This window comes from Pseudochaenichthys georgianus, chromosome 5, assembly GCF_902827115.2.
Source record: "Pseudochaenichthys georgianus chromosome 5, fPseGeo1.2, whole genome shotgun sequence".
NCBI lineage: Eukaryota > Metazoa > Chordata > Actinopteri > Perciformes > Channichthyidae > Pseudochaenichthys > Pseudochaenichthys georgianus.
In genome coordinates, this window is record NC_047507.1 from 27,979,928 (window position 1) to 28,006,069 (window position 26,142).

The 26,142-nt window shown below is 42.7% G+C and overlaps 1 protein-coding gene across 3 annotated transcripts in view; it reads left to right on the plus strand.

Annotated features, from left to right (window-relative positions):
* The window catches only part of LOC117447078 (solute carrier family 12 member 5-like), a 191,656-nt gene that overhangs the window by 114,982 nt on the left and 50,532 nt on the right, over nt 1–26,142 (plus strand). For all 3 annotated transcript variants that reach the window (XM_034083671.2, XM_034083673.2, XM_034083675.2), the window contains exons 2-3: nt 23,918–24,018; nt 24,603–24,740. In XM_034083671.2, the coding sequence (XP_033939562.1) occupies nt 23,918–24,018; nt 24,603–24,740 (239 nt within the window). The remainder of the gene's footprint in view (nt 1–23,917; nt 24,019–24,602; nt 24,741–26,142) is intronic.

Genomic DNA, 26,142 nt, shown 5'->3' on the forward strand with positions numbered 1-26,142 from the left:
TTCCTTGTCTTCTATCTTCGGTTCATGTGATTAATCTCAAGCCTTGAACCGGTTGAATCCACGGCGAAGATGTTGACGAGTGAAGAGCTGTTGACTTCCGTTTCCACAGCAGTGAAACACCTTTTCTCTCCGAGCCGCTTCTTACCACTGGGATAGCATTGGAGGACAAGGCTGACATGGAAAAGAGACCACGACTTACCTCCCATGGGTTACCCGTAGATCAGGATCCTCTCATTGCCCTCACCATCTGGAGAGCCAGCTGTCTGAGAGATCGTTACTGACAGAAGGAGCTCAACTGTCCTGGCCCTCCAGCGATCACAGGTCACCCACCACCTTCTATGTTCATTTATTTTCATTTTTGGATAAAGCATCCAATTCATATTCATCATTCTACATAGTATCAGTATTACTGTAAACTGTAGATGTACATTAGATGTACATAGTATGTTCACACGTTGCAGTATGTTGGATAACCATTTTACAACTGTTAACCAGGTATAACAAAGAACAAATTATTAGATAGATACCATTACAATACATATTTTCACTTATATATCCATCAAGTCAGCTAAAGTCTGAACTTCTAGGTTTAATGCAATGTGTCTAATTTCATTATTTTACTTTAAGGGAAAATGACAACCGTTCCAAAGTGTCTATGTTGTATACTATTACGATCCATTGATCAATGCTGCCTGGCTTTTATTTGAGCCACTTTCTTGTGACAGGCTCTCGGCTGCACTGTCTAGCTTTTGGGGTTTCATATACAAATAGTTCCAGACACGGCGGCATCTGACAGGCCAGCACTCCGCTTTTCATTCCCTTTTAAAATTCATGTAGTAACTACATCACTTTTGCCGTGCCTTTTGAATGCTTCTACCTTGCTCTGTAAAGTGGCTTTCAAAGACAAACCAAGTGTCAGCCCTCGTTTTACCTCAGCCCTCGTTCTGATCCGGTCCACCATTGCATTGCTGACGCTGACACTATTTGTTACGGTGGAGCAGTGTGTCTGCTCTCAAAGTTCACTCTGAAAGTTGGATTGGTGCAAGCTAGATGGGACAGTTTACACCAGCCATAGGCATCTGGGATATCAATGCTTCTAAATGCCTTCAGTTATCTTAATAAAAGGAGTTGGGCAGGTGGGAAGAAGGAACCAGCAGACAATGCCAGCCATGTTCTCCGCTGCCCATACTGTTCAACCTGTATTGAATCCAGAGCCATGGGAGGACGACAGAGTCCCATCTGTGCAGTCCTCCATCCAGTGATGCAGAGGTAGATGCAGATGCAGATGAAGACGGATGCCTTGTAATTGGATCACCCTGAAACAGGCTGGATACTTTATTCTCTTTGATCCTTTTCCATATGCACCGTATCCTTACCACATTAACGTGAGCCCTTACATGTTTCAGCTGACAGTCAGAATGACAGACAGATGGGAGTAATCTGCTCAACTGGTCAGGGGCAGCAGGCAGAGTGTGAAGGGGGTTGGCGACTCCGATGTGAGGAACGTTGAGGAAATACATACAACACTTAGAGTTGCTTAACATAGCAGGCTTCCTGCTGTTGCCAAGCCCCGCAGTCTATTGTTACGCAACAGAAACACTTCACAATGTACCTTTTCAGTCGGGTAAGTAGAGACGACATGTCGGCTCTTTTTAATTAGAGAGCGGCCGTTGACACAGGTATCTCAAAAATGTCTGTCTCTGCGTGGGACACAGCTCGGAGATGAGACGAGAAACGATGTCTCTCATCATCCCAGCATCACGTATTGCTTCAGTCACAGACACCAAACCAGACTCAGACAGAAATAGCACAAGTCTTTTTTTAACACACTTAAAAGTTGAACCTGTCTTTCGTTATTGTTCACGGACATGTCGTCTTTTTTCTCGATGAATCATGCTAATGCCACGTCAGGTGTGAAACAGTTGAGCTGAAAATGATCTAATCTCTTGTCATAATGCCAACATGTTCTTTCTGTGTGTTTTTGTCTTTGCGACTTTCCTAAGCCGTTACAGACGGTGAACTGTCGGGAGAAGAACTGGTGCAATTATTCTTCTGCACTGATTGATGACACGGAGAGCAACATCTAATGATGAGAGTACCTCACACACCCCTATGCTATGTAGTCCACACACACACACACACACACATATTTTGTCAAGAGCAACAAAAATGCATCCAGCTGTAACTTGTTGGAAGAGAGCATTCTAAGGTGATACATCAAAATCCCCCCTCAAATGCAAACACTTGCTAAGCCGACACGTTTCATAAATCACCTGGTGTGTGTGTGTGTGTGTGTGTGTGTGTGTGTGTGTGTGTGTGTGTGTGTGTGTGTGTGTGTGTGTGTGTGTGTGTGTGTGTGTGTGTGTGTGTGTGTGTGTGTGTGTGTGTGTGTTGCCTGTGTCCTCCTCCTCTGTTATCCTCCTTCAATAAGTGACCTCTATTTACCTGTCATACGCAGTTACCTCCCCAACACACACACACATACAAACACACACACACACACACACACACACACACACACACACACACACACACACACACACACACACACACACACCACACACACACACACACACACACACACACACACACACACACACACACACACACACACACACACACACACAGATACTGCAGTGCAAGGCAGCATCAAGTCATGGCTATTCATTCCACATGCAAAACCAGACGGACTGCTCCAACTCAACAACTTAGACGACGCTCTAGAAAGAGATTGATGAGGGAAACTAAAAGACATTGTACATGTACGAAAGAGACAAACATCCAGCAGGACATTTTTGAAGTGAAGGATTGTAAGATATACTTTATTGCTTTGAAAAGACACCACGTACAGCCAGGAAATGAGAAAAAAATAGCTTTCAAATCTGCAGCATTATAGAGATTTAACAATATTTTAATACACAGCCACTGATGACAATGTATGAAGAAAGCATATGCTGGAAGAGACCCCAGTGTTGTACCCACACACTCTGGAGGGGCCGTCTTCTCTGAGGCATCAGCCTTCGGTAGTTGAAGAGCCTCGGAGTGGAACAGATTCACCCGGCGCTTTGAGGTTGGGCTGCAGCCGGGCCAGCCTTTGAACTGTGCACGCGTCCGGCTTCGTGGCCCGGGGTAATTAGCATTTCACCGGCATCCGTCTTCAAAGGCAAGGGAGAAAGCAAGGAGCATCACTCACACGCGCTCATATCCAAAGGGCTCTGTCCTCCACGGTGAGGTCTAGTGTTACCGTTTAAAGAGCCGCTGCAGTTAAAGGCTCAGTGCGCTCGGGTCATTCAACTCAAAGAGATTCTGCATTTGAAAATATTTTATGCATTTGTGTATCGATATTATCCATACAGAAATTAAAGAATCAATTACCTGAAGATGGAAAATTAGATTGCTAATGATTTAGTTTATAATGTTTTTTTGAGTTGGGTTGGGGGCTCTGTGACACAGGGGGGAGGGGAAAGCTGGAAAGTATTAAGAGATAGAAAAACAAAGTGTCGGTGTTGATCCTCCTTTATAAGATTTGAGAAGGAAAAAACACCACAGCTCATAGACACAGAAAGATACATTTCAATCAAATACAATTTCCCAAAATAAAAAAGCTTCCATCCTCCAATCTTTCAAGCAATCTCACAACAAGATGTTGTATGTAATCTCTGTCTTTTAGTTGCTTCGTTGCTTGATTAAAGTTATCTCCAAGAATCTCATGTTTAGTTGTTGGTGCCAGCCTGATCTGGCGTCAGTGCCCCAGCAGTAATGAGTTGGCCCCGCCGACCTGCACTTTCAAGGCTTCAGATGTCAGACGTGTACTTAAGTGAAGCTGAAGTACACTTATGAGGAGTGTACTTAACACCAGCAGCACATCTGCAAAAGCCCAGTGAGAGCCAGTGTGTCAGATCAGTGGGAATCCAGCGTCAGAGAGCCTAACAGTAGACCACCAGCTGTTGATGAGAAATAAAAAGGGGGAACAAGGGATGATGGCAGGACCAAGTTAAAGTGGCTCATACAATATGCAAGGGTAGAGATGTCAGGAGGCTATGGAGAAGAAGAGGATCTGGTCTGAGGGAACAGAGATTAGACTCAAAAGCATATTGAAGACATGATGTTGTTTCATGGATGTGAACATTGTTTGCCATACGTTAGTCATAAATGACTCAGCTGTGCGTGAAGTTTACAGTACCTCTGTGCCACACGGACAAGCCTATGTTTAATAGATGGCTTTATTCTTTTGTTTGGCTGCATATGCATTTCCCGTCCCCGAGGCGATTTGGTTGTGAAAATAATTGAATTAATTGAGCCTTGAATGGCGCATAAACCAATAAACAATCCCTTTCCAGCCTTATTAAATGCAAGGACTCATCATTAGTTTCATTTCCAGCATATATTCTGGAAAGTATTGTTAGAGGAAGGAAATTGTCACATTAAAAGCTGTCAACAAGCAAATGTTGCAACTTCTTCTTTGTTTTAGCACAAACTGATAAATCATAAATACTTCAATGTAAACTGAGGAAGGAGCTGTTTTTCACGCACATGCACAACTGTCTTATCAACTGGCGGAGGCTTGTGCTTGCTGACAGCGTGTCTGCATTCATGTTTTATTCAGCTCGAGTATGTCTCCCTCCCGTCACTCAGACAGGCTAAGAAGATGTGCTGTAGATAGCCAAGCATGGACATGCCATCAGTCACCACAGAACGTAATCCATGTGCAAGCGCTCACGGAGCGCATGCAGAATCAAACTAGAGGACACACACTGAGGAAGAAACTTGGCTCTCAGCACACACACACCAGGGCAGTTTATACAACACTCAGTATTCAAAATATGTCCACTGACGCGTGCACACAGACACAGTTGGATGCTCAGTATTCATAAGACGCGCAGCAAAAGAACTCGGCAGTTACGACAAATCACTGACAAGCTATATTCATCAAACAGAACCACCGCCTTACAGATGGGAGAGAATGGGCGAGATGGAGACAGGACTGACATGAAGAACACGGTTATCACACCCAAGGTTAACATTACGATCGTTAAGTGCAGAGCTGACGCATTCCAACCTTTTTGTCTGACCAAAAAGCACATTAGTTGCTCATTGACGGCTGCTTGGTCTATCAAAACCTCCCATAGACAAAACGGATAAAATTAAGGAACTCTGTATCACTTTATAACCAAACTAGACATTAAAAGAACAAATTCCAGTAGAGAAAGTTTGTTTTTCACCAGTGAAAACCCACCAACAATAAGTTGATTACTAAAAGCTGCTTAAATAACATTAACATCTCTTCTCCTGTCCAGTATTGACTTCAGTCAAGCTGTGTCATCATTTTTCATAAAGAAAAACATCGATTGTTGGCAGGGTCACCGACCTGTAAGCGATTCCCAGAGACAACAATGACTACCCAAAATGGCGGCTTGGTTAACTGCCTCTTGGTTGGAGTCCATTAAATCTCTCCGAGGGAGGCTCACAGGACCGGTGCCAGTCCTGAGGCTGGAGGCTGGAGGCTGGCAGAGGTGGCAGAGGTGGCTTGTCAAACACTAGACAATACACACAACCAGGGAGGACAGGGAGAGATTAGCAGCCCGCTGGCTGGTTTCTGTTGAATGCTGCTGCTGCTGCTGCTGCTGCTGCTGCTGCTGCTGCTGCTGCTGCTGCTGCAGCCGGAGGAACATCAATCACACAGCCGGCCAAGAAGAAAAGACTTTGATAGTGGCTTTGCCTTTTCTTGTTTTGGCCTTTTATATATTTATATTTTAATATCAACGGCAATGTCACCTGAAGATAAAACTGTACAGAATGACTTTATTTACTTTTCTGTTCCTGTCAATTTGTAGTACAAAGATCTTTTGATGTACAGTGGCATTCTATTGTTGTTTTAAGTGTTGGGCTCTTTGTTTTTTAATTACACAGTTGACCGTTAAATCACATGAATAATATACCAAGACTTTAATGATTGCAGATGACTTGTGAAATTGTTCTTGTACTTAACTAAAAGTAATATAAATGAAGGCTTACATTCTTGAGTTTAACAATGCATTGCACTTTGTGTGATGCCGCTTAAAGGCTTTTGTGCTTCAGAAGATATGTAGAAGATACTTATACCAAAAAACCTGGGACGATTAAAAACCTGCAATAATTGATTCCTTAGCCACTTGGCTGCATTGACATATCACCTTTCGGGTTGATCAGGCAAACTTTAAGCCTCTTACAAATGGTTATATTTGTACTCATCTACAGCAACCTTATTATTTATCTGTTTATCCCGTGATCGTTAAAGTCCAATATTGAATCTCTCTCTTTTTGGTTTCTACCAATTATTGAGGGAAATGTCTGGACTATTTCTGTATATCCTTGACTACGATTACCCGCTAGGCAGTGATTGATCATTATTCGTAGGTTCATCACTATGAGCGACTCCTTTTACCTTCTCAAATTGGTTTTATATTGTAATTTTAAAGATTATTACTAGAAGTATTTTCATCTCATTTCAAACCTTTATTTAACCAGATTGGTCCCTTGAGATCATGCAGCAAATAGGTTCCACATGAAACAACATAAAACAATAGAGGACATCATACAACATATTTACAAGCTACATTTACATACTTATCAACATTTACAAATACCCATAGTTTCAATGAGCATTTCATTTAGACTTGCTTTAAAAACATGCAGAGGAATGAAATTGCTCAGTTTCAATTTTAGCTGTAGACTGTTCCAAGCTGCGCGCATTAAAGCTGTCTTACCTAAGACAGTCCTTGCTCTTGGCACATCTAACAAGACTACATCATGCGATCTCAGACAATACTGTAGCTGCTTGCAACTCTCTGTGTCATCAGAGAGCAGATATAATATGGGAGTTTACCCCAACATGGTTTTATAAATAAACGTGTACCAATGACTGAGCCTCCGTATAGTAAGTGATGGCAGACCTGCCTTGGCATACAGGGTACAGTGATGCGTAAGTGCTTTACAATTAGTGACAAATCTCAGTGCGCTGTGATAGGCGGCATCTAACCTGTGCAGGTAATGGGCAGGTGCATTCATATACAACAAATCCCCAAAGTCCAGCACAGGTAAAAGGTCACAGTGACTAGCCTTTTCCTGGCCTCAAGCGAGAAACAGGACTTGTTTCTGAAAAAGAAACCTAGTCTAACCCTCAGTTTTTTAATCAGGTTATTGACCTGAAGTTTAAAAGAGAGACAATCATCAAGCCAGATACCAAGGTATTTGTAACAGGTAACAACTTCAAGTATTATTCCTTGCACAGTTACAATATCCAAAGGAGTCTCTGGTTTCTTTTTAGCTTTTGAAAAGAGCATTACCTTGATTTTATCAACATTTATAAGAAGCTTAAGCTCAGAGAGCTGAGTCTGAATAATATTAAAAACAGCCTTTAATTTAACAACAGCCTCCTTAATGGAGGGACCTACACAATACATCACGGTATCGTCCGCATAAAAATGTAAGGTTGCTCCATCGACATTTTCACCTAAACTGTTAATATAGATGGAGAATAAAAGTGGACCTAAAACAGAACCTTGAGGAACACCATTTGTAATGTTTAACCACTCAGAAGTAAATAAACATAAGAAGATCAATCTGATGAGCAACAAGAGAACAGAAAATAGACAATATCATGTGGTAAAGTTATACGCAGCCAGCACAGGTTCCCGCACATAACACATACATATTCAGCTTGCAGGTGCACTGAGCCAAGCTGTGCAGTTTAAACCTTTAAATCGAGAGACAGTAGGACCATTATTAATCTAACTAAACCTTGTGCTTTTGTTAAATCGTGATGCAAAAACAAGCAGACCATTTGTACATGAGACTAAATACTGTTGATGCAGATGGTCTGCTCCTGCATGCTTAAAGAGGTACAAATAGAAAATAAAGTTTTAAAGTTATGTAACATTTAACATTCAGTGGATTCAATGTACCTTTATTCTGCTTCAGCCAAATGTGTTGCTTCTGTAATTGTGCAAAAGCAGCATTTTTCTGCCTCGTTGCTTATGGTTACAACATATGTGGCCCTGCTTGTGATTCACTTAATTCAGCCTGTGTGTCTGTAAATACTGATCATTTGCTAATTTCAAAGGTTTGTTGTTTTATTACCTCTGCCATATGGTAAATTGGGCAGTAAGACCGATTTAATCTCTCTAAAAAAGTATACGGGAAATGGTTTATATGTAATAAATCCAGATTTATTTTTGCAATAAGGGCAAAAATAGGTTTCAAGTTGCTCGTCTTACCTTGTTCTGCCTGTTGAGACCGGATAATGGGAACCATGGGAGCTGGTGAGAGCGAGGACAGGTGCGAAGAGGATATTCAAACTCATAACAGAGTAAGAGGCTCGGCATTGTGTGCTGCCCCCCCACTGAGCTGCAGGGATGCTTCACAGCTCTATATCTTAAAGACTCTATCTTGTATTCAGTGTAAATGGTGGTGTGGGCTGAAGAGACTGGTGCATTGTGTGTGAGATGGATGGATCCTGATAGCAGCACAATGTCAGTGTGAAAACTAATGTCTGGACTGAATAGATTCCCTTTGTTGATCTCTTCCTCAATTTCTATCTCTGTTCTGGTTTCCTCCTGTGAGCTCGTATCCGACACTCCATCTCTCTCTCTACTGCAGCCATTTTACTTCCACGACTGTAACAACACGGCAACCACCCCTACAACCTTTCCTTCTCTTTTATTATTTATCCCAATATAACTTTTTTAGTATTTATTTTCCTCTCTTTCCCTCGCTGAATATCCTGCCGTTGGCACAGAGATAGCGTAGGAAAGGAAGGCAGAGTCAAATTACAATAATGGAAAAAAACCTGAGCTGACTGAATGCATCACCTGCTATCTTGTCAATATGAAGCATGAGCTACAGTGTTTACCGCAGCATATTTTTTTTTAAAAACACCCCTCCCCATTTGTCTATACTGTATGCACAGCACATGCTGTCTTGAGGGATTTCCTCAGCTCTGAATATGGGCTCTCCCTAATGTCCCGTTGAGCAGTGGAGGACTCCTCTGGGAATGAGAGAGGAGATTGATGGATGTGGTGATATAACTGAGACAGCACAAGGTCACTTTATCAAAAGTTACGATCTGAAAAATGGCAATGTTGCACTCGATCGAGACATTTGCACCTGCTCAGTCCAGGAGGAACCCATAAATGAAACACATTCTCTGGCACTTGCTTGTTTATGGTTTCTCCCTTACAAACACCAACTATATTAGTATTGTTCTTCAGTTATTGACACATGTTTTAATGGTAATCATTACAGTGCTCATAGAGCCCATAAGAGGTTGGTGGGTTTGTATTTTACATTACATGTCACTTGGGGTTCGTTTACCCAAAGGGACTTACATACTCAATACTGTGGGCAATCCCCACAGGAGCAGTTTGGGGTGAAGTGTCTCGGGACACAAAGACACGCTGACTGCAGTGGGGTTTGAACCATTGCTCCCCTGATCCGAAGATCAACGCACCAATCCACTGAGCCACAGCCTCCTCCCATCTTAAACATTGTATTGAAGCGAGACTTCATACATATATGTAAAGCTAATATTAATTAGCAATGAAACACACCTGTGTCCCCTTGCACTGAGATGTGTAGCCATTAAAGATATCTTATGATAAGATAATAAGATAAGATGTACTCTATTGATCCCAAATTGGGAAATGTTTTTCGTTGCAGCAGCATAAAAAAACAAGGCCTTACACATAAGAAAGTAAAAGAGTAGAAAAGGACAATTCTAAAATAGAAACATCTCAAAATTGAAATACACCGGCAATGGGGACTAATGTTAGGTTTGTTAGCAACATTATAAGATATTGAACACAACTGACAGACTTTTTCAAGTTGTAACTTACCGAGGTTAATCATGCAGATGTTGCTGTACGTCATGTTCTGTCGATGCACTGATGTACATTTCCCCACGATCCAAACGTTTAAAGGACAGAACTGGAGAAAAATGAGGACACTATTTGAAAAAAATGTCATCATCTACAACATAATGTAACATCTCTTGTTATCATGTAACCATCTTGTAAAAGTTTGCACATGATAAAGCCGGTCCAGGGGGGAAACAAGCCTCACAAGTATGTTGTAACATCCTGTTTTGGATGGATAAAACCTTAACTGAGTGCTTTGTTTTGGTTTACAGTGGGGTTTTTAAGCAGCTCGATGTTCTGCTCCGTATCTGTCTAACAGGCTGGCAGCTCACTGAGATTACTTCCGCCCACAGGATCTGTAGATTGAACCGTCCGTGTCTGTATATCAATATCCCCCCCGCTCATACCATGTCATGCCAAAACTAGTGCAGCAGCAATTTAATCCATTTGTCAGTTCACAAATAATTACTATTCTTAAGGCAGAAATTACAAATGTTTCTAATTTTAGGTTCTGAAAGGTGAAGATTTGGTGCTTTTTTTCTTATTTGTTTCATTGTAGATGTACTATCTTTTGTTTTTTTTAATATCTTGTTAAAGCTTCTATTTTAAGCAATTAAACTGTGCCAAGAACTCTTGTATGCACCTGTGAAAGATACTGACTTAATTAAAGCAATGCAGCTTTGTCCGTGTTACACAGTTTTCGACCTTCACAGTGTTTCTGGAGTTGGGGCTCAGAACTCTGACGGCCGCTGAGAGATGAGAGAGTGCAGCGGAGACAAGGACACATATCAGTCACTCTAAACGAGTTTCCATGTGTGTACAAAGGTGTGTAAGTGTGTTTCTGTGTGAGTATGCATGTCGTTATGTGTGTGTGGGCTTGTAAGGAGGAGAGTCTGAGAAGGGCGAAGCGCTATCAGTCACTGTCACCAAACACTGCAGTCGCTGGCTCGGTGCCACGCGCACACACTCAACGGCACACATGGACACACAAACAGAGGTGCACGATGCATAATGCATTGGTATAATCAAAGGCAAACAAAAGCCACAGTCTTTTAGTCTGTTGGCCCACCAGGACACAGTCTGACACACACACACACACACACACACACACACACACACACACACACACACACACACACACACACACACACACACACACACACACACACACACACACACACACACACACACACACACACACACACACACACACACACACACACACACACACACACACACACACACACACACACACACACACACACAAATTAACAGTGCTACCAGCCAGGCAGTAATCTACAGAGGATAACGGAGAGAGAAAGGGAGGTGAATAAGAGGAAAAGCGGATGATTTTTCAAACAGCCCATTCACTTCCCTCCTCTGCCTAGAGGCCCTCTCTTACAACTTCCTCTCCCTTTTTTTATACTTAAAAAATAGTTCTGTCTCGACAAAAATCCAGAGTGGAGATAAACTCCCAGAGATCACTGGCTATAACTTCCTGTTTCATTTGCCCCCTCTCTTTCCTCTGTACATTTTCTCCTGAGTGAATCCAAAGTAGAGAAGAAGTTGAAAAGTGTCTCTTGGCTGCATTCATATTTAATACATTGCAGATGACTAGCACTCATGAGTATTTAAAAAGCCATATTTAGCATTGACATTACACTTTACCATGGTCCAGGGTGTGCATCTATAAGAGTTGGCCCTATTTCTGGGGGTGATGAGGCGTGGATGAGTGTTGGCTTATGTATGTATGTTTGCATGGTGCCATGTTCTTTCTCTCTCAGGGCACGTCTGTAAAAAGCTCCGCTCTTAAAGCTTTCATCTACGTCTCAATCCAAACCAATGTCCCATTATTTATTTATCTACCAGAGACCAGAAATATCCGCTAAGATCTTTCCCGGGCTTTGACAAGATGAGCCTTCGCCTTGTGGTAGGTCTCTTGGCAGAACGGTTACAAACACACACAGACACACATACACAAGTGTTGGAGACTGACACACACGCACGCACGCACACACACACACACACACACACACACACACACACACACACACACACACACACACACACACACACACACACACACACACACACACACACACACACACACACACACACACACAGAGGCACATATGCTGTAACTATCAGTGAACGACTGGGACTGCGCTCTGCCGGCGTCCAGGTAATGCACCTGCACTGAGGCACCGGATAAATCCCAGAATGCTGAAGTCTTATCTGCCCAGGCCAGATTGAAGAACAAGGCTGTAATCTTTTCACGGGCAGCTCCTTCTGTCTGTCCGTCTGTTTGTGTCTGTCTCTCTGCGCCTGCTGCAGTGCTTCAGTCTGCAGTCTGTCTTTCCGGACTCCATTGCTTTTCCAGTTGAAGTTGATAGGCTGTAAGCTCCCCTCATTATCGGTGATCCCTCGCTCCCTGCTACTCCCTCCCTCTCGCTCTCTTTTTATTTCCCTTAAAATGTCAGTTTCTTGCTGCTGATGCAGCCGTAGTTGAAACTTAAAGCTGCAACGCTTATCAATATTTTTATATTAACAACGGGTGTAACATGAAAGGCTACACTTGTAGTGACAAACACGGAGCATTATCGCTCGGCAATGCAGCTCGACCTCAGCGCTATGGAGGGTTTTAGCATCTTTGCATTGTCTTGGTTTTACCGCCCTTAACTGTACTGTAATGGTTCCTTTCAAACTACATATCACTTACAGATGCATCACTTAATGTGTTCATTAAAGGAAAATTGTCGGTAATACAAACTAAGTGAGTGACAGGCAATCTTGTTGCTAACTTTTACTGCAGAAAAAACTGATATTGTATTCCTGAAGGAAGTTCTTTTTTCAATAAGGACCGCCTCGTTGTACAGTATCCCGCTAAGTACACGAACACATACTAAATAAACAAACTTCCTTAATGATGACTAAATAACCTCTTTCCTTCGCTCCCTTGATCTTCCTTAGCAACAGCAATGTTATGCTTAGCAGAGGTGTGTTATCGAGTACTAACAACCTCTGAAATGTCCAAATTGACCAATCGGAATCGAGTATTTACCTAAGTCGTGTAATAAATCTTGTTAATCACACGCCTGTCAGGACTGGGATTGACTTGGGAGCTTGAGTTATATGCCCCTCTCTGCTCACTGATGTTGTCGCCTTGCAGATCAGCTGAATTATGCTGTTAGTTCCTTTGCAAATGAGTCTGATGTAGATGTATCCCCCTCAGCCCCTCGCCCCACCATGCCAGCTTGCCCTGACTTTCAAAGATGATGGTGAAACGTTTCATTGAAGTTATTTTTGGCCACGTTACATAATGCGTCTCTCCTTCTGTCTCTTCAGATAAAGTGGTTTGATGCTGCGCACTTGGCAGAAAGCTCAGCACTGTGGTTCTGATTGTGGCGTATCGGAGATATTTCAGGATGTTTTAGCACCAACCCGCAGCTGCTGGTCAAGAATATAGCTTGAGACGTTTACGGTACGATAAATGTGTGCCTGGGTGTGACTGACTGTCATCTTTGAGCAGTTGGAACCAGGCTTATCAGGCCAGTGGAGGCAGACGAACCATCTGGGACTGTGGAAGTGTTCGCAGCAGGCGAATCGACCTGTGAACCAGAAGTGGGGCCAGGAAACACAAAAAATCTCATGCTGTGGATTTGCATGAGATAAACTAGCCGACTCGATAATAAACTATGACGCCGTGGACCTGCCTGGTGAAATACATTAGGCTGCTTTTGAAAAGAAATCTACAAAACCTCCTCACCTGAATTACAATGCAATCTAATAGATACTAAAAGCACTTCTTTCCATCGCCAAGATACTCAAATGTGACATATTTCAAATGAAAAAACGACATGCTACAGTACTACTACATTTTGAGGAATCTTCCCGTTTCTTTTTGCTATTAATCAATTTTTTGTTTGGTTAAGAAAATGTGAGAAAGTACACACTCAAAACCTGTAATTTACAATCACGTAAGACAAAGACAAGCAACACATCTTCACGATTAAGAATCTGATGATTGATTGTTCATTGAAGTGTCTATTTGTTTGTCTCCCTTGTCGTTTTCCTTTCATTATATCTCGTTCTAGTTCTCAGAGTTTGGTTCCGTCTCTTAGTGGAACGGCGATTCTCCCCTGTGTGTAGGATTGGTTGGCTGTGTCCACCACAGCCTGCCTTTCTGGAGGAGAGAGGGCTCGAGGGGTGAGAATAAAGGCATGAAGGAAAGAATAGGAAGCAGAAGGGTAGAGAGAGGTGTGGGGAGAGAAGAGACTACAGGGATGGGATATCACACTTTGGAGGAAAAAGAACAGAATGAAATAAATGAGGAAAGAGGAGAGGACGTGCCCTCCCCTTGTTGTCCTTTGGGGCTTTGGCTATATTGCTTTCTCTCTGACTTGGAAGAAGAGGTGGGGGAGGATTGAGAACATGGCCGCAGCCTGGGGGGGGGTTTGGTTCAGCAGGGTAGGCACTCGGGTGTTAATTTGCACCTCCATTCTCACCTCTTGCATTCCATCACAGAGGCAGAGAGCCGCGGAGCTGGCGAGATGATGGCCCTGTCACCTTCCATCAGACCGCGCCATCCCATAAACCATCCCTGCCATCTATAAAACTTTGCTGCAGGCGATTGGATCCCCCCCCCCCCCCCAGCCCCCTCTCCCTCCCTTCTCTCTGACTCAGCCAAGATACCTCTCTCTTCTCGTCCTGTCACAGGCTGCTGAACCCTCTTATAGGAAGCCCCTTGTCCAAAATGGTGCCAAATGTAATAAAAGTGTGATAGCGCTTGGCTTCTCGTCCGGACCTGGCACCGGGGCCCCGCAAACGGAAATGATGTCTCCGAGTTAAATTGGTTTCCTGGCATGTGATAAATTGGGGTGAATTTTTAATCCATGACCTCATGAAAATATGTCAATCTCCCATCCCGTCACCTCCGTCTCTCTCCCCCTGCTTCGTGCCCCTGTGTCTTTCTTCTGGCTACGCCGTTCTTCTAAAGGTAAAAGATAGCAGGTGTGGGACACCTTTGCTTCTCTTCCAATTACCTCACCAATTACAGCAGCAGCTAGCTACAGTGAATCCCACAGGCCGGCTCCACGCATGCAGGAGGCATGCAGCGGGCTGACATGACACAGGGTGTTCTCCCAAAGCCAGCGCGCCCCCCTGAGGGAGGCTGATAGCCAGGCTCCACCGGGGGCTCGGTGTTACTGTCTGTACATGACTAGCCATTCGCTGCGCCTCATACCAGGCGGCTTCCTGCCTGCCTGCCTGACACCCTTCTTGTCAAGTGAACACGCTGAAAGGCTTGTGGACAGGCGAACAAGCCAAAGCATGTCTGCGGAGTGTAAGGGCTTTGGTTTAAAAAGTTTAAACGCTGATGTGCCAGCGTGTAACTACTTTTGGGTTTGAAATGGGAGTATTGTGAGTTTTTGAGAGCGGCTGTTTGTGATAAACAGACACTCATTTCTATTATCTAAAATGATTTTTCTACAGTGTAGTCGTGACTTTGAGCCTGCCAGCTCTCTCTTTCTTCTTATCTTAAGCATATACATTCAAGACTCTTTACACTAATATGTTTTGTAATCTGTTTTTTGGGTCAAATGAAAGGAGATACTTATCCAACAAATATTAGCGCCAGAGATTATTGAACGGTATTCTATGATAGTGTCAAAAACAGAAGCAGAGAAATAAATGGAATTCTGTCATAGCCTGGTGAGACACCGATGAGAAAAAAGTACCCACTCCTTGTGGTGTATCGCGAATATAATTCTAAATGTGCTTTTTCTCTACATCGGTTCATGGCTGTTGTGACCTCCCAACAGCGTGTGCTCATCTTCTTCTTCGTCGAGATATAGCTCGGGTCAGCCAGTAGTCACAGAGATGAACAAATAAAGAGGGGAGGGACGGCTTAGTTTTTATTTGCCTGTCAGTCTCCTCCTGCATACAATCACCTTCTATACCTGATGTCAGATCGGGAGTGGATGCTGGGGAGGTGCATGCTGGGAAGGTGGATGCTGGGAAGGTGGATGCCGGGAAGGTGGATGCTGGGAAGGTGGATGCTGGGAAGGTGGATGCTGGGAAGGTGCATGCTGGGAAGGTGGATGCTGGGAAGGTGGATGCTGGGAAGGTGGATGCCGGGAAGGTGGATGCTGGGAAGGTGGATGCTGGGAAGGCGTCGCAGCGGCCAGCCATTAAACAAACATGTATTCTGACTCGCACAGCTAGAGGCAAGGCAGCGGCAGAGCGGGGGAAATTGGACCAAACATACACATCCATCATCAGACGGTGACATGTGTGGAGAGGCCCGTTCACCATGTTAAGCTGCTGTACAACCTCATGTACATGCACAGGCATCCTTCTGCCTCCCTCTGCTGCCAGCCAATCAGCTGCTGCCAGCTCAGGAGCCAATCACAACCAAGGATTCTTAGAGATGTCGAGTGACTGAAGAGAAGGGACTGTGTCAAAGTCGTGCCCTGTGAGGCTGCATTAAAATTCATACTGAGCCGAGGCACAAGCCTGACTACTGAGCAGTGCACAGGTCCTGTCCTGCAGCAACACTGAGGGAAGAAAGGGCCTATTTCCTGACACATATATATACCATAAAAAGACATCATGTGAGAGCAGGAGGGAACAAGAATAAAAGAGTTATATGGAAAGAGTGGGAGAAGGAGAGAGAAAAGCGAGTGTAAGATCCCGTTATACAAGGATGTTGTGTCTCTGATGTAGTGCTGCAACCAGGATAGGACGAGTGAGGGAATATCTATTTCTGACAGTGTGTGGGGGCACATGTGGGCATGGAACCATATGCTGTTGCTATTTTCCTCTGTGTACATTGTGCGTGTGCTTTTGAAAGAGTGTAAATGGCTTGCAGTCTTTTCACAGGTATTTTCTCACTTCTTCCTACCTTCATACCTCGTTATAAATAGATGTCTGATGGAGAACACAATCAATGCTTGTGTCATAAACCGGGCAAACTTGCTATTTTGCATTTATACAAATTGTCTGACTTTGTGCTGATGGATGCAGTTTGGTTGCAATCGATTGGAAAGGTTAAACCAATTCAAGGTCTATGGCTGGTAGTAATTTAATATTATCCATCCATCATCTTTGACCTTTATTGTATCTTGATAGCATGATCACAACTTCATAATTTTCTTAAATATTGGAGAAACTTCTATTTGAAAAACTAATCAAATGAATTATTTAAGTTGGCAAGATAAGTCAATTAATTCTTAGTTTAGATAATAAGATCATCCCAAATTAATCAACCATCGTGAGAATATGATTTTCGATTCTTAGTTGAACAAAAATAAAAGATTTGAAGGCATTATTCTGGGCTTTTAGAGTATGTGAGGAGCAGTGTTATTCTCTATTGAGGAAAGAATCCTCAGATTAATCAATAGTTATAATCATCCTCCTGCAAAACTCAGCTGTTTTTACCAGAAATATAAATGCATACATTCTGCATACAACATGTAAGTAAAATACATTATACTAGATTGAATATTTGATCATTTAAGTGCACAAATGAATTGAGGAGACGTTATTGCTATGCACTAGATGTTGCGTAGTGTACATTTGTCATATTCAGTTGTTTCAATATTTGAAAGATCTTGTTAATATTCAATTCAGATTTGGTGTCAAATGTAACACATCCCGCTGTACCTCTGTGTGATCTGTGAACTCAAAGCGCTTACGTGTCGGTACATTTAAGACAACAAACTCCTTGTCCAGAATTGCACATGGATATGTTTGGCTCGATGTTAAATCACTGTCAATCCTGATTTGACTGGAATTTAGATTAATGTGACCTTAATCCTTCACCTGGCACCACCCACCACCCCACAGCGAGAGAGAGAGAGGGACGGACGGAGGAAGGGAGGGGGGATGGGGATGGGAGAACTCTGCCAATGATTCCCGGAGACAAATGAAAGTGTTTCTGTCGTGATGTTTGGAGGGGACTCAGTGAGCGATCCCCTGACCTGTTTGTATTTTGGCGATGCACCAGGGGAACAATGGCGGGGAACGCAGCTGGAAAATCCAACTCTGTATGTTCTTAATTGTTTGTTTCCATCCCACTAATTCCATTTAAATGCCTCACTCTTCCACTAGATACAGCATTTGTCTCTGGAAACAGACTAAATGTCTCCGCTAGCAAATGTACTCACAGTTCCCTCCACTATGAGCCTGAGTAACGGCCACAGGGATCATCAGTATTTACTTTCATACATGACAAAATACATTTGAATACATTTTGGGTTATGTAAACAACCTCTTGCCAAGATTAATTAGCCATGTCCGTTGTTCTGCTGCTGCACAACACCATGAGTGGGGTCTGAGCCAAGCATATGTATCATCATAACATATTTAGAAACACAAACACACGTACGGCAAATCAACAAGTGTTCCGCGAGCCCCGGTTGAGTCAGCTCCTCAAGAATCACCATCGAGTGCTTTGGCTTTCCCCTTGAAGCCGGTCCGCAGAGAGAAAGAGCAACGTGGCCGTGTGACACAGAAGAGAGAGAGAGAGCAATAACTGTGACTGTCGCCACCTCAGAGTCGGGCACCGAGGATCAATAAAACAAAGTCAAATAGTTTGCACCAACTAATCCTCTGTTCAAAGAGCTGCGGGAAAACAGTGAATGGACCAGACCTCCACTCATATTACTCTCAAACACTTAAAGTGTCCTGACTCCGGGTTCATACTTACAATCAAAGCAGAGAATGTATCTGGTGAAGGAAAACACAATAGGATAAGACTCTAGGAAAGCACTTTTTCAAATATATAATCTAAATGCTTGTTTCACCAAGTACAATTTATGTGCATAATGTGTCAAAGATTCTGCAAAAACACCCAATAAAGGGGCTATGGACTAATTACAAATAGTAAATAATACAGTATATAAAACATGTAGTATCCTATTCCTCAAACAGAATAGAGTAGAGTTACATACTTTAGGGAATTAAAAGACTCACAAAATGAATGATGAGGTCAAATTGGCCCCATCATAACCTCTGTTTTAGAATAATATGTTATCTAGAACTGAAACAATGAATATACTCGTTGATTGCCAGATTAACTGCTACCCAAATTAAACAGACTAATGCATGGAAATAATCATTAGTTGCAGCCTTAATATTGGCTATTTACCATGAATCAATAAAACATTTAGTCAATAAAATGTCATGGTGGTTAAATGTTGAGGATGCCCATCGATACATCCCAAGGTCAAATCTAGATTTTGCTCCAAACTAAAAAACAGCAAATTCTAAACAAATAGACAAGTAGCACACCACTAGCATATTTATATAGTAAACACATCATTTTATTATTATAGGGTACATGCAGAGTTTTTGTTTGTCACAGATTTGGAAGAGGATCGCCTGCTCAGTGAGCAGTAAAGCTCTGGATTTTGACCAAAGATATGGAGAGGCTTTGGCCCTAGCCACACGGAGACGATAACGAAAATGAACGAATTCAATATCAAAAAAGTCTTCTGTCCACAAGCAATCGGCACCAGAAACGTGTCCGTCCACACAAGACCGCTCGGCCCGCTGGAGACGCTGTAGTACTTGTGCCGGGCCTGTAAGTGGCGCTGTACTTCCGCCACAAAATACACCAAAAGCGGCGAAGAAGACTTCATGAGCATGCATGGTTGCCCTTCTGTTTATTCTCCGCGGTGGATTTAGCAGCAGAGGTGGGGAGAGGCAGGGCTCTGGCTCTTTTTCTCCCTCCCCGAGGCAGTCCACCAGCAGATGAAAAACACCCACCTCTCTGCCTCTTCCAAGGGACGAGGGAACTGTGCGGCAGAGTTTCTGTTAGAATTTTTTTACGCCGGACGACATTAAAGTTTAAATCTTCCGGACAAAATTATAAAAGTGCCGGTCAAAGGTCTTCTTTGTTATTTATTGAGCTTTAAAACAAATGAATAACGACTCTATATAATCATATAAGAATAAAACACGGAGTCTCTCTTTTCCTCCCCCTCTCCTGACAGCCCGTCAGTATTTTCGTTATCAGGAAATGATCGTATAGGGCGTAATCACGGAGCCGTTTGGCCCCCCAGAGCGTTGCGTCCGCAGATCTACCCACCTTGGGACCCGTTATCGTTATCGTTTCTGCGTTTCCCTGTCGGCCTGGTGTGGCCGAACCGTCTATATGATAGAGAACTGTAGCGGGTACGACCCGTATCGCCTCCATGTGGCTGCAGCCTTTGATAGCGAGAGCCATTGTTGGACGGATCCCATCAGATTGAAGGGGGATAAGCTGCTTGGGGGATGCGGTCAGAGCAAAACTCTTTTGCGCACTGTCAGTTTTCCAAAACAGCGGTATCCATCATTCCTTTGATGGCGCCATTTTAATCATTAGGCGATGAGGAAAAATGGGCCGTGGAGAGATAAGTGATTGGATAAAAAAGTTGTTTTTGGGCTTTAGCCCTTCAGATTTACAAGTGTGTGTGTGTGTGTGTGTGTGTGTGTGTGTGTGTGTGTGTGTGTGTGTGTGTGTGTGTGTGTGTGTGTGTGTGTGTGTGTGTGTGTGTGTGTGTGTGTGTGTGTGTGTGTGTGTGTGTGTGTGTGTGTGTGTGTGTGTGTGTGTTGTGTGTGTGTGTTCCCATTAAGATACTGTCCTTTTGATCTTATAAGACGCACTCTGTGTGTTTGTGCTTTGATCCTTCGAGACGCTCTTTCCCATTCCCTCTATAGGTTGATAGTATGTAATAAACTGAGACATAATACATTTTTGTATAATCTAGTGTAATTTTACATATCTAACAAAGGCTTGTTAAACAAGGTAATATAGGAAAAGCACTCAAGTTGTGGGTGCATTAGCTGATTAACATCAGCTGTTTCATTAATGCCTCACCACATCCATCAGCTGTTTGGGTATCAGCTGAATAGTTACATCCAATCATATTCAAGCTATCACATTTTACTATGGCTGCTGATTCATGCCAACATAGTTTGCTGTCACAGCTTCCTCCCCCACTACAAAATTAACTTTATAACCACTTGCTGTAAATGAGACACAAAACTAGTCCGTCATGCAAAACAACTCCCAACGAACCTCCCAACCTCCACATTGCCGTGTCCCGGATCAGATTTGGTGTGAGGAACATTAAAAGCCCTGTCCTGTGATCCAGTCAGTGTAGTGATTCCTCACCTTGATCTGAGGCGCCAGGCGGAAACAAACAAATTGATCAATTCATTGATTTATCATTAAGTCTTTAAAATGTCTGCAATTTCACCAATGGTACACCTTGAAATTGCTTGTTTTGTTCGACCAACCTTCTAAAACCCGCCGCCCAAAAAATATTTGCTTGGATGATAAAGACAGCCCAATTATCCCTTCTGGAGAACAGAATTGGTGAGCAATTGGTTGGAAGGGCCATTACAATTATCTTCAATTTTTCCATTATATATTTTTTATTTTGTGTCTCATTTCACTGATTTTACATATAATGATATACAACAAAGAGAAATGGAAAAAAAGGGAGATTATAAAAGAAAATATAAAATGAGCAAATCTGCAAATCGAAAAGTATTGAATATTCTTCTAAATCAACAGAAGATCTACATGTCTTGTTAAAAGTGTATGCACATGTGATATAGTGCCTCGAAGTAGGACAAGGAGACAACATAAATATATAGTAAATAATAAGTGTAGCAAGTTGGTTCCGTACATGCTTCTCCGTTTAGTCTTTTCACGTCATCATCTCTGCTCATGCATGTGAATCTCATCTGCCGTGCACAACCAGCCGGATATCTTTTGTTTTCACAGATGCGTGTAGCACTCCTTGAGAGGCATATCCTCCTCACACGGTCTGAAGAGGGGGAAAAAAGCCCACGTTTTTTTCAACAAACATCTAAATAATAAACACGTTCTGAAAACCCCTTTGCAGGATGCTCTGGCTTCGTCTTTAAACCGCCTGTGCATGTTTTTTAACCTGCCGGTCAGAGAGAGCTGAACCCTGAGTGCAGCAGAAGCTTTTACATTCCACAGCCAGGGAGACATAAGTGTGTCTCCCTCTCTCCTCTCTCCCCCTTCTCTCTCTCTCTGCGGGTTGCCATTTCAGGTCTGGCTGCCTCGTCTTTGTCTGTCTGAGACCATATCTCTCTCCTTGTCACAATTCGCTCTGGCCCCATCTATCTGTGTCGCTCTCCATCTTCTCATCTGCACCCTCATTCCCTTGCTTTCACTCTCTTTGTATTAGCTTCTCCTTCTCACTTTCTTTTCGTGCTCTTTTCGTGCCCCGAATATCCGAGCGCGGCCCTCCTTTCTCTGCGTCTCCGTCCGAGTGGCCCTATTGCTCTGTCTCTGTAGAACAGTGTGCTGGCTGTTAGCGGTGCCCCGACGTCATGGCACATGGCTGCAGTGCCCTGGCTATAAATAACTTGTGGAGCTCAGTCCAAGAGAGGACAGAGAGCCAGAGGGAGAGCAATCTGCCATCTCCCTCAAGAGACGCTCCAAGGAGAAGGCGCAAATAAGACAGCTTACCCAGAGCAGCCTTCGCCACCGAGACCTTCAATGTACTTGGTGAACAAAGTGGTCCTGAATTCAATTATTTTTTCTAGACAAGAGCAAACGTGTGGTCAGGACGCAGTTCAAGTGCTTGTGCTAATCAAGACTTCAGCTTCAAAAAGGTCTGGTGTCAAATAACATACATGATTTTCACTGGAGCCACAGGAACATGTCTTGGTTCCTCAAAAGGATGTCTGCAATCATCTGCATTGATTGCAACCATTGTTCTCCATCTCTGTCATGGTGGTGGATTGTTAATAGTGCAGCGGTTGATGTACACTATTCTGCAGCACTGCTTTTACACCGTGTGGGTGACAAGACAAGGTTATGCATTCATTTTGATGATGACTGCAGGATTACTTTCGGTCAATGTATCTCGATAATCATACTTCCAGAAAAAATCCTAAATATTAATAGTTTTCAGGTTTTCATGTGAGAATTAGATTATCTTCTTATTTTAAATTAGTTACTGGTGTTGTAGCTTCCATTTAGCCAAGGATCGTGTAGTTATATTGTTTTACCACCACAGGTATCTGATGTAGAAGCACAATTAGATTTTAAATTCCAGGCAGAAGTGCAGGCAAATGTGTATTACCTTAATTATGTGTATTATAGTATGCACCTGCAGTTCTAACCCATTAAGCCAGCTGAACAAATACTTGTTTAAAATGTCCAACCTCTGCTACGCCTCCCAAATGAATCCTGTGGCTACTTCGCAATGAACACGTTTAATTGCTGGTTATAATAAAAAAGAAAGTTTAGAAATTGGTGAGATTATATGATCGGTATTTTCACATCAAACAAGACTTAATTAGCTCATCATATCAAAATAAGAAGAATTTTCAATTCTGCACATAGTATGAGTGGAACAACCAGTATGCAAAATGCTGTTTGCGATCCATTTAAAGCTCAATAGGTAATCAATGAGCTCGTCAATGTTGTTCCTCAGGAGGCGGACGCTGCCCTGCACATATTGTTTGTTCCAGTCTGTGAACTTGTGGACAGATGCTACTCGATGGAGTCATGATGCCTACGGCGAGCTGTCACTTAAATAACATCACACCGATTCCACTGTTCTTTGTTTTGAGGGTAAAAATCTGCTGAATGTTTCTTATTATTTCCCTACCATCTCCTCGTTTGTCACTGTAGCGAAAAACTGATTGAGATGTTCCAGTTTGCATTCTTCCCATGGCCATATGGAATATATAGCGCTGCACATATTGGGAATGCACACTCCATTAGTTATGGTGCTGTTCATCTGCATTTCTGGCTGTGGGCGCTTTATGGAGACGAAATAAAAGCCTCCTCTCCTTTTTCTCCCACTTTCAGCTTTTCTGTCTGTGTGTCTTTCTTTACTTGAACAATAATGTTTAAATATTTAAAAGCCGGTCTGCTCTTGCACACAACACGGCTCTTTTGGCACGAATAAGCTCAGGTCTGGTCTGTGAATTATTTCTTCCTTTCAGTCCAGTCTAAATCTAAAGGTGTGTGTTTCTGTTTTTTCCAGGTGACAGTAACCCCAAGGAGAGCAGCCCCTTCATCAACAGCAGCGATGCCGCCGCAGAGAAGAGCCAGCAGTATGATGGCAAGAACATGGCCTTGTTCGAGGTACACACACACACACACACACACACACACACACACACACACACACACACACACACACACACACACACACACACACACACACACACACACACACACACACACACACACATCGATTTGTTAACGCACACAATCAGGCTTGATCGTAAAAAGCAGGAGACACTCAGTCTCACAGTGCAGTGATTGAATGGGGGCCCTGACATCTATTAATGAGGGTAATTACTTTATGAAGGGCATGTTGGAACCTCAGATTAATGCTAGCAAATATCACACTGCTACAGGAAAGAAGTTCACTCAGGCAATTTGAAACACACTGCACTAATGTTTTGTACACTCTGTACTCAGAGGAGTTTCTAGACTAAACAAGGAAAACCAAAACAATCTGAAAATACAAATGTAGTTTTCAGGTGGGTCGGTATTTTCAAATGTGGTGTAGCACAGTAGCTGGTTCACATGGCTGAGTGATGCAGTGGTATCATGTCCAACTGCAAAAAGGTGTAAACTAACTGTCTTTGAGGCTAGAATCTACTCAAAGAACCTGGATGTATCCCTGACTCCAGCCCTCCTGTGTTTGTGTGTCTCTGCAGGAGGAGATGGACACCAGCCCCATGGTGTCGTCTCTCCTCAGCAGCCTGGCCAACTACTCCAACCTGCCCCAAGGTAGCAAGGAGCACGAGGAGGCCGAGAACAACGAGGCAGAGTCATCGCGCAAGAAACCCATCAAGGTATTTGACAGAATTCATGTATACATACGAAAAAGGGCACACAAGTGTTTACTTATCCCCTATATATGCTGGAAACAGACAATTCAAGGGTTGTGGTGAAAACACAGCTTTACTTGGTTTATTAAATGGCTATGCAGCAGTGGATTTTGTTGGTACATTTGATTTCAATCCAAAAACGTTTAATTAATAGGGATAATGATTGGGTACTATGGATTTGTATAGTCCAAATAATTAAATGTATCTGTGTTTTTTAACTTTCAAATAACTAAATAATACAACCTATAGTCAGAAATCTTAATAATCTAACTGAGTTGTTGCTTGTGTAAACTATAGTGCATTAAAAACAGCTTGTTTGCATTTCATCTTTTCCTTTATCATGTAAATCTTCTGAGCTGAGCTCACCGCAGGAGGATCCAATCTACTGTAAACCATGGTGATTTGGGTTTTCTATAGTAGAAACACAACAAATCCTCAAGGTTGTTGAATCTGGATAAAACAATCGGGTGAAAACTGCCTATTTGAATAATTATTATGTTTTATTTCTACAGAACTGAGAAGAGATTGGCCTTAAGTGTGCTGCAATTCAAACAAAAGCACTAATGGGTAATCTGGAGACACCATATATTATACGTAAAAGGGGGTGTTCTCTAAGATGTATTCAAATTATTGTAACGGCTGAAGTGTTCGTCATCTAACACGTTTAAATATGTTAAAATGTGAGTCAGACATTCATACTGCAGCTTTCCAGATATGTTTACGTTGCTGCAAAACACATTTGATACAGTGCCGACTAATTATTTGTCTGACTACAAAACAAAATTTCAAGCTGTCTGCTCAAAAAGGTTTTTGTTTTAAAAAATAGTATAAAATGACTACAATTAACTTTCACACAGTGTGCATGCATCTCTTTGCTGTAGATGTACCTCTGCTCTAATATTGTGTAATGTGCACCCAGGATAACTTGTTCACCCGAAGAAGGTTTTTATGCTTGTTGCCAGGAGATGGTAATTAATTGTTACCAAATATAGATTTGTACTTTTACATCACTTTTACATCACGAATCCCTAATGGCAGAGTTTATGGTTGTTTTGTTAAAGCACTCACTGGAGAGAAAGTGAAACTTTTAGAACGTGTCAATCATTCTCTGTTGATATTATAAATCCCCTGTTCGTGTTACTGGATTGCATCTTAAATGCCACTCACTAATGACTTCCCTCCACATCATCCCATGGTATTTCTGCTGTTGGGTGTTGAGATGCCAGCAGGAAGGAGTTTATTTCTCCGCTCTTGGCAGACAGGCAGCCAGCTACATTATAACTCCTGTGGGAAACGGTGGATTTAGCAGCAATGTTCCACTGACGCTGATAATGATGACGATAATGCTAATAATGAAAAAAGACTT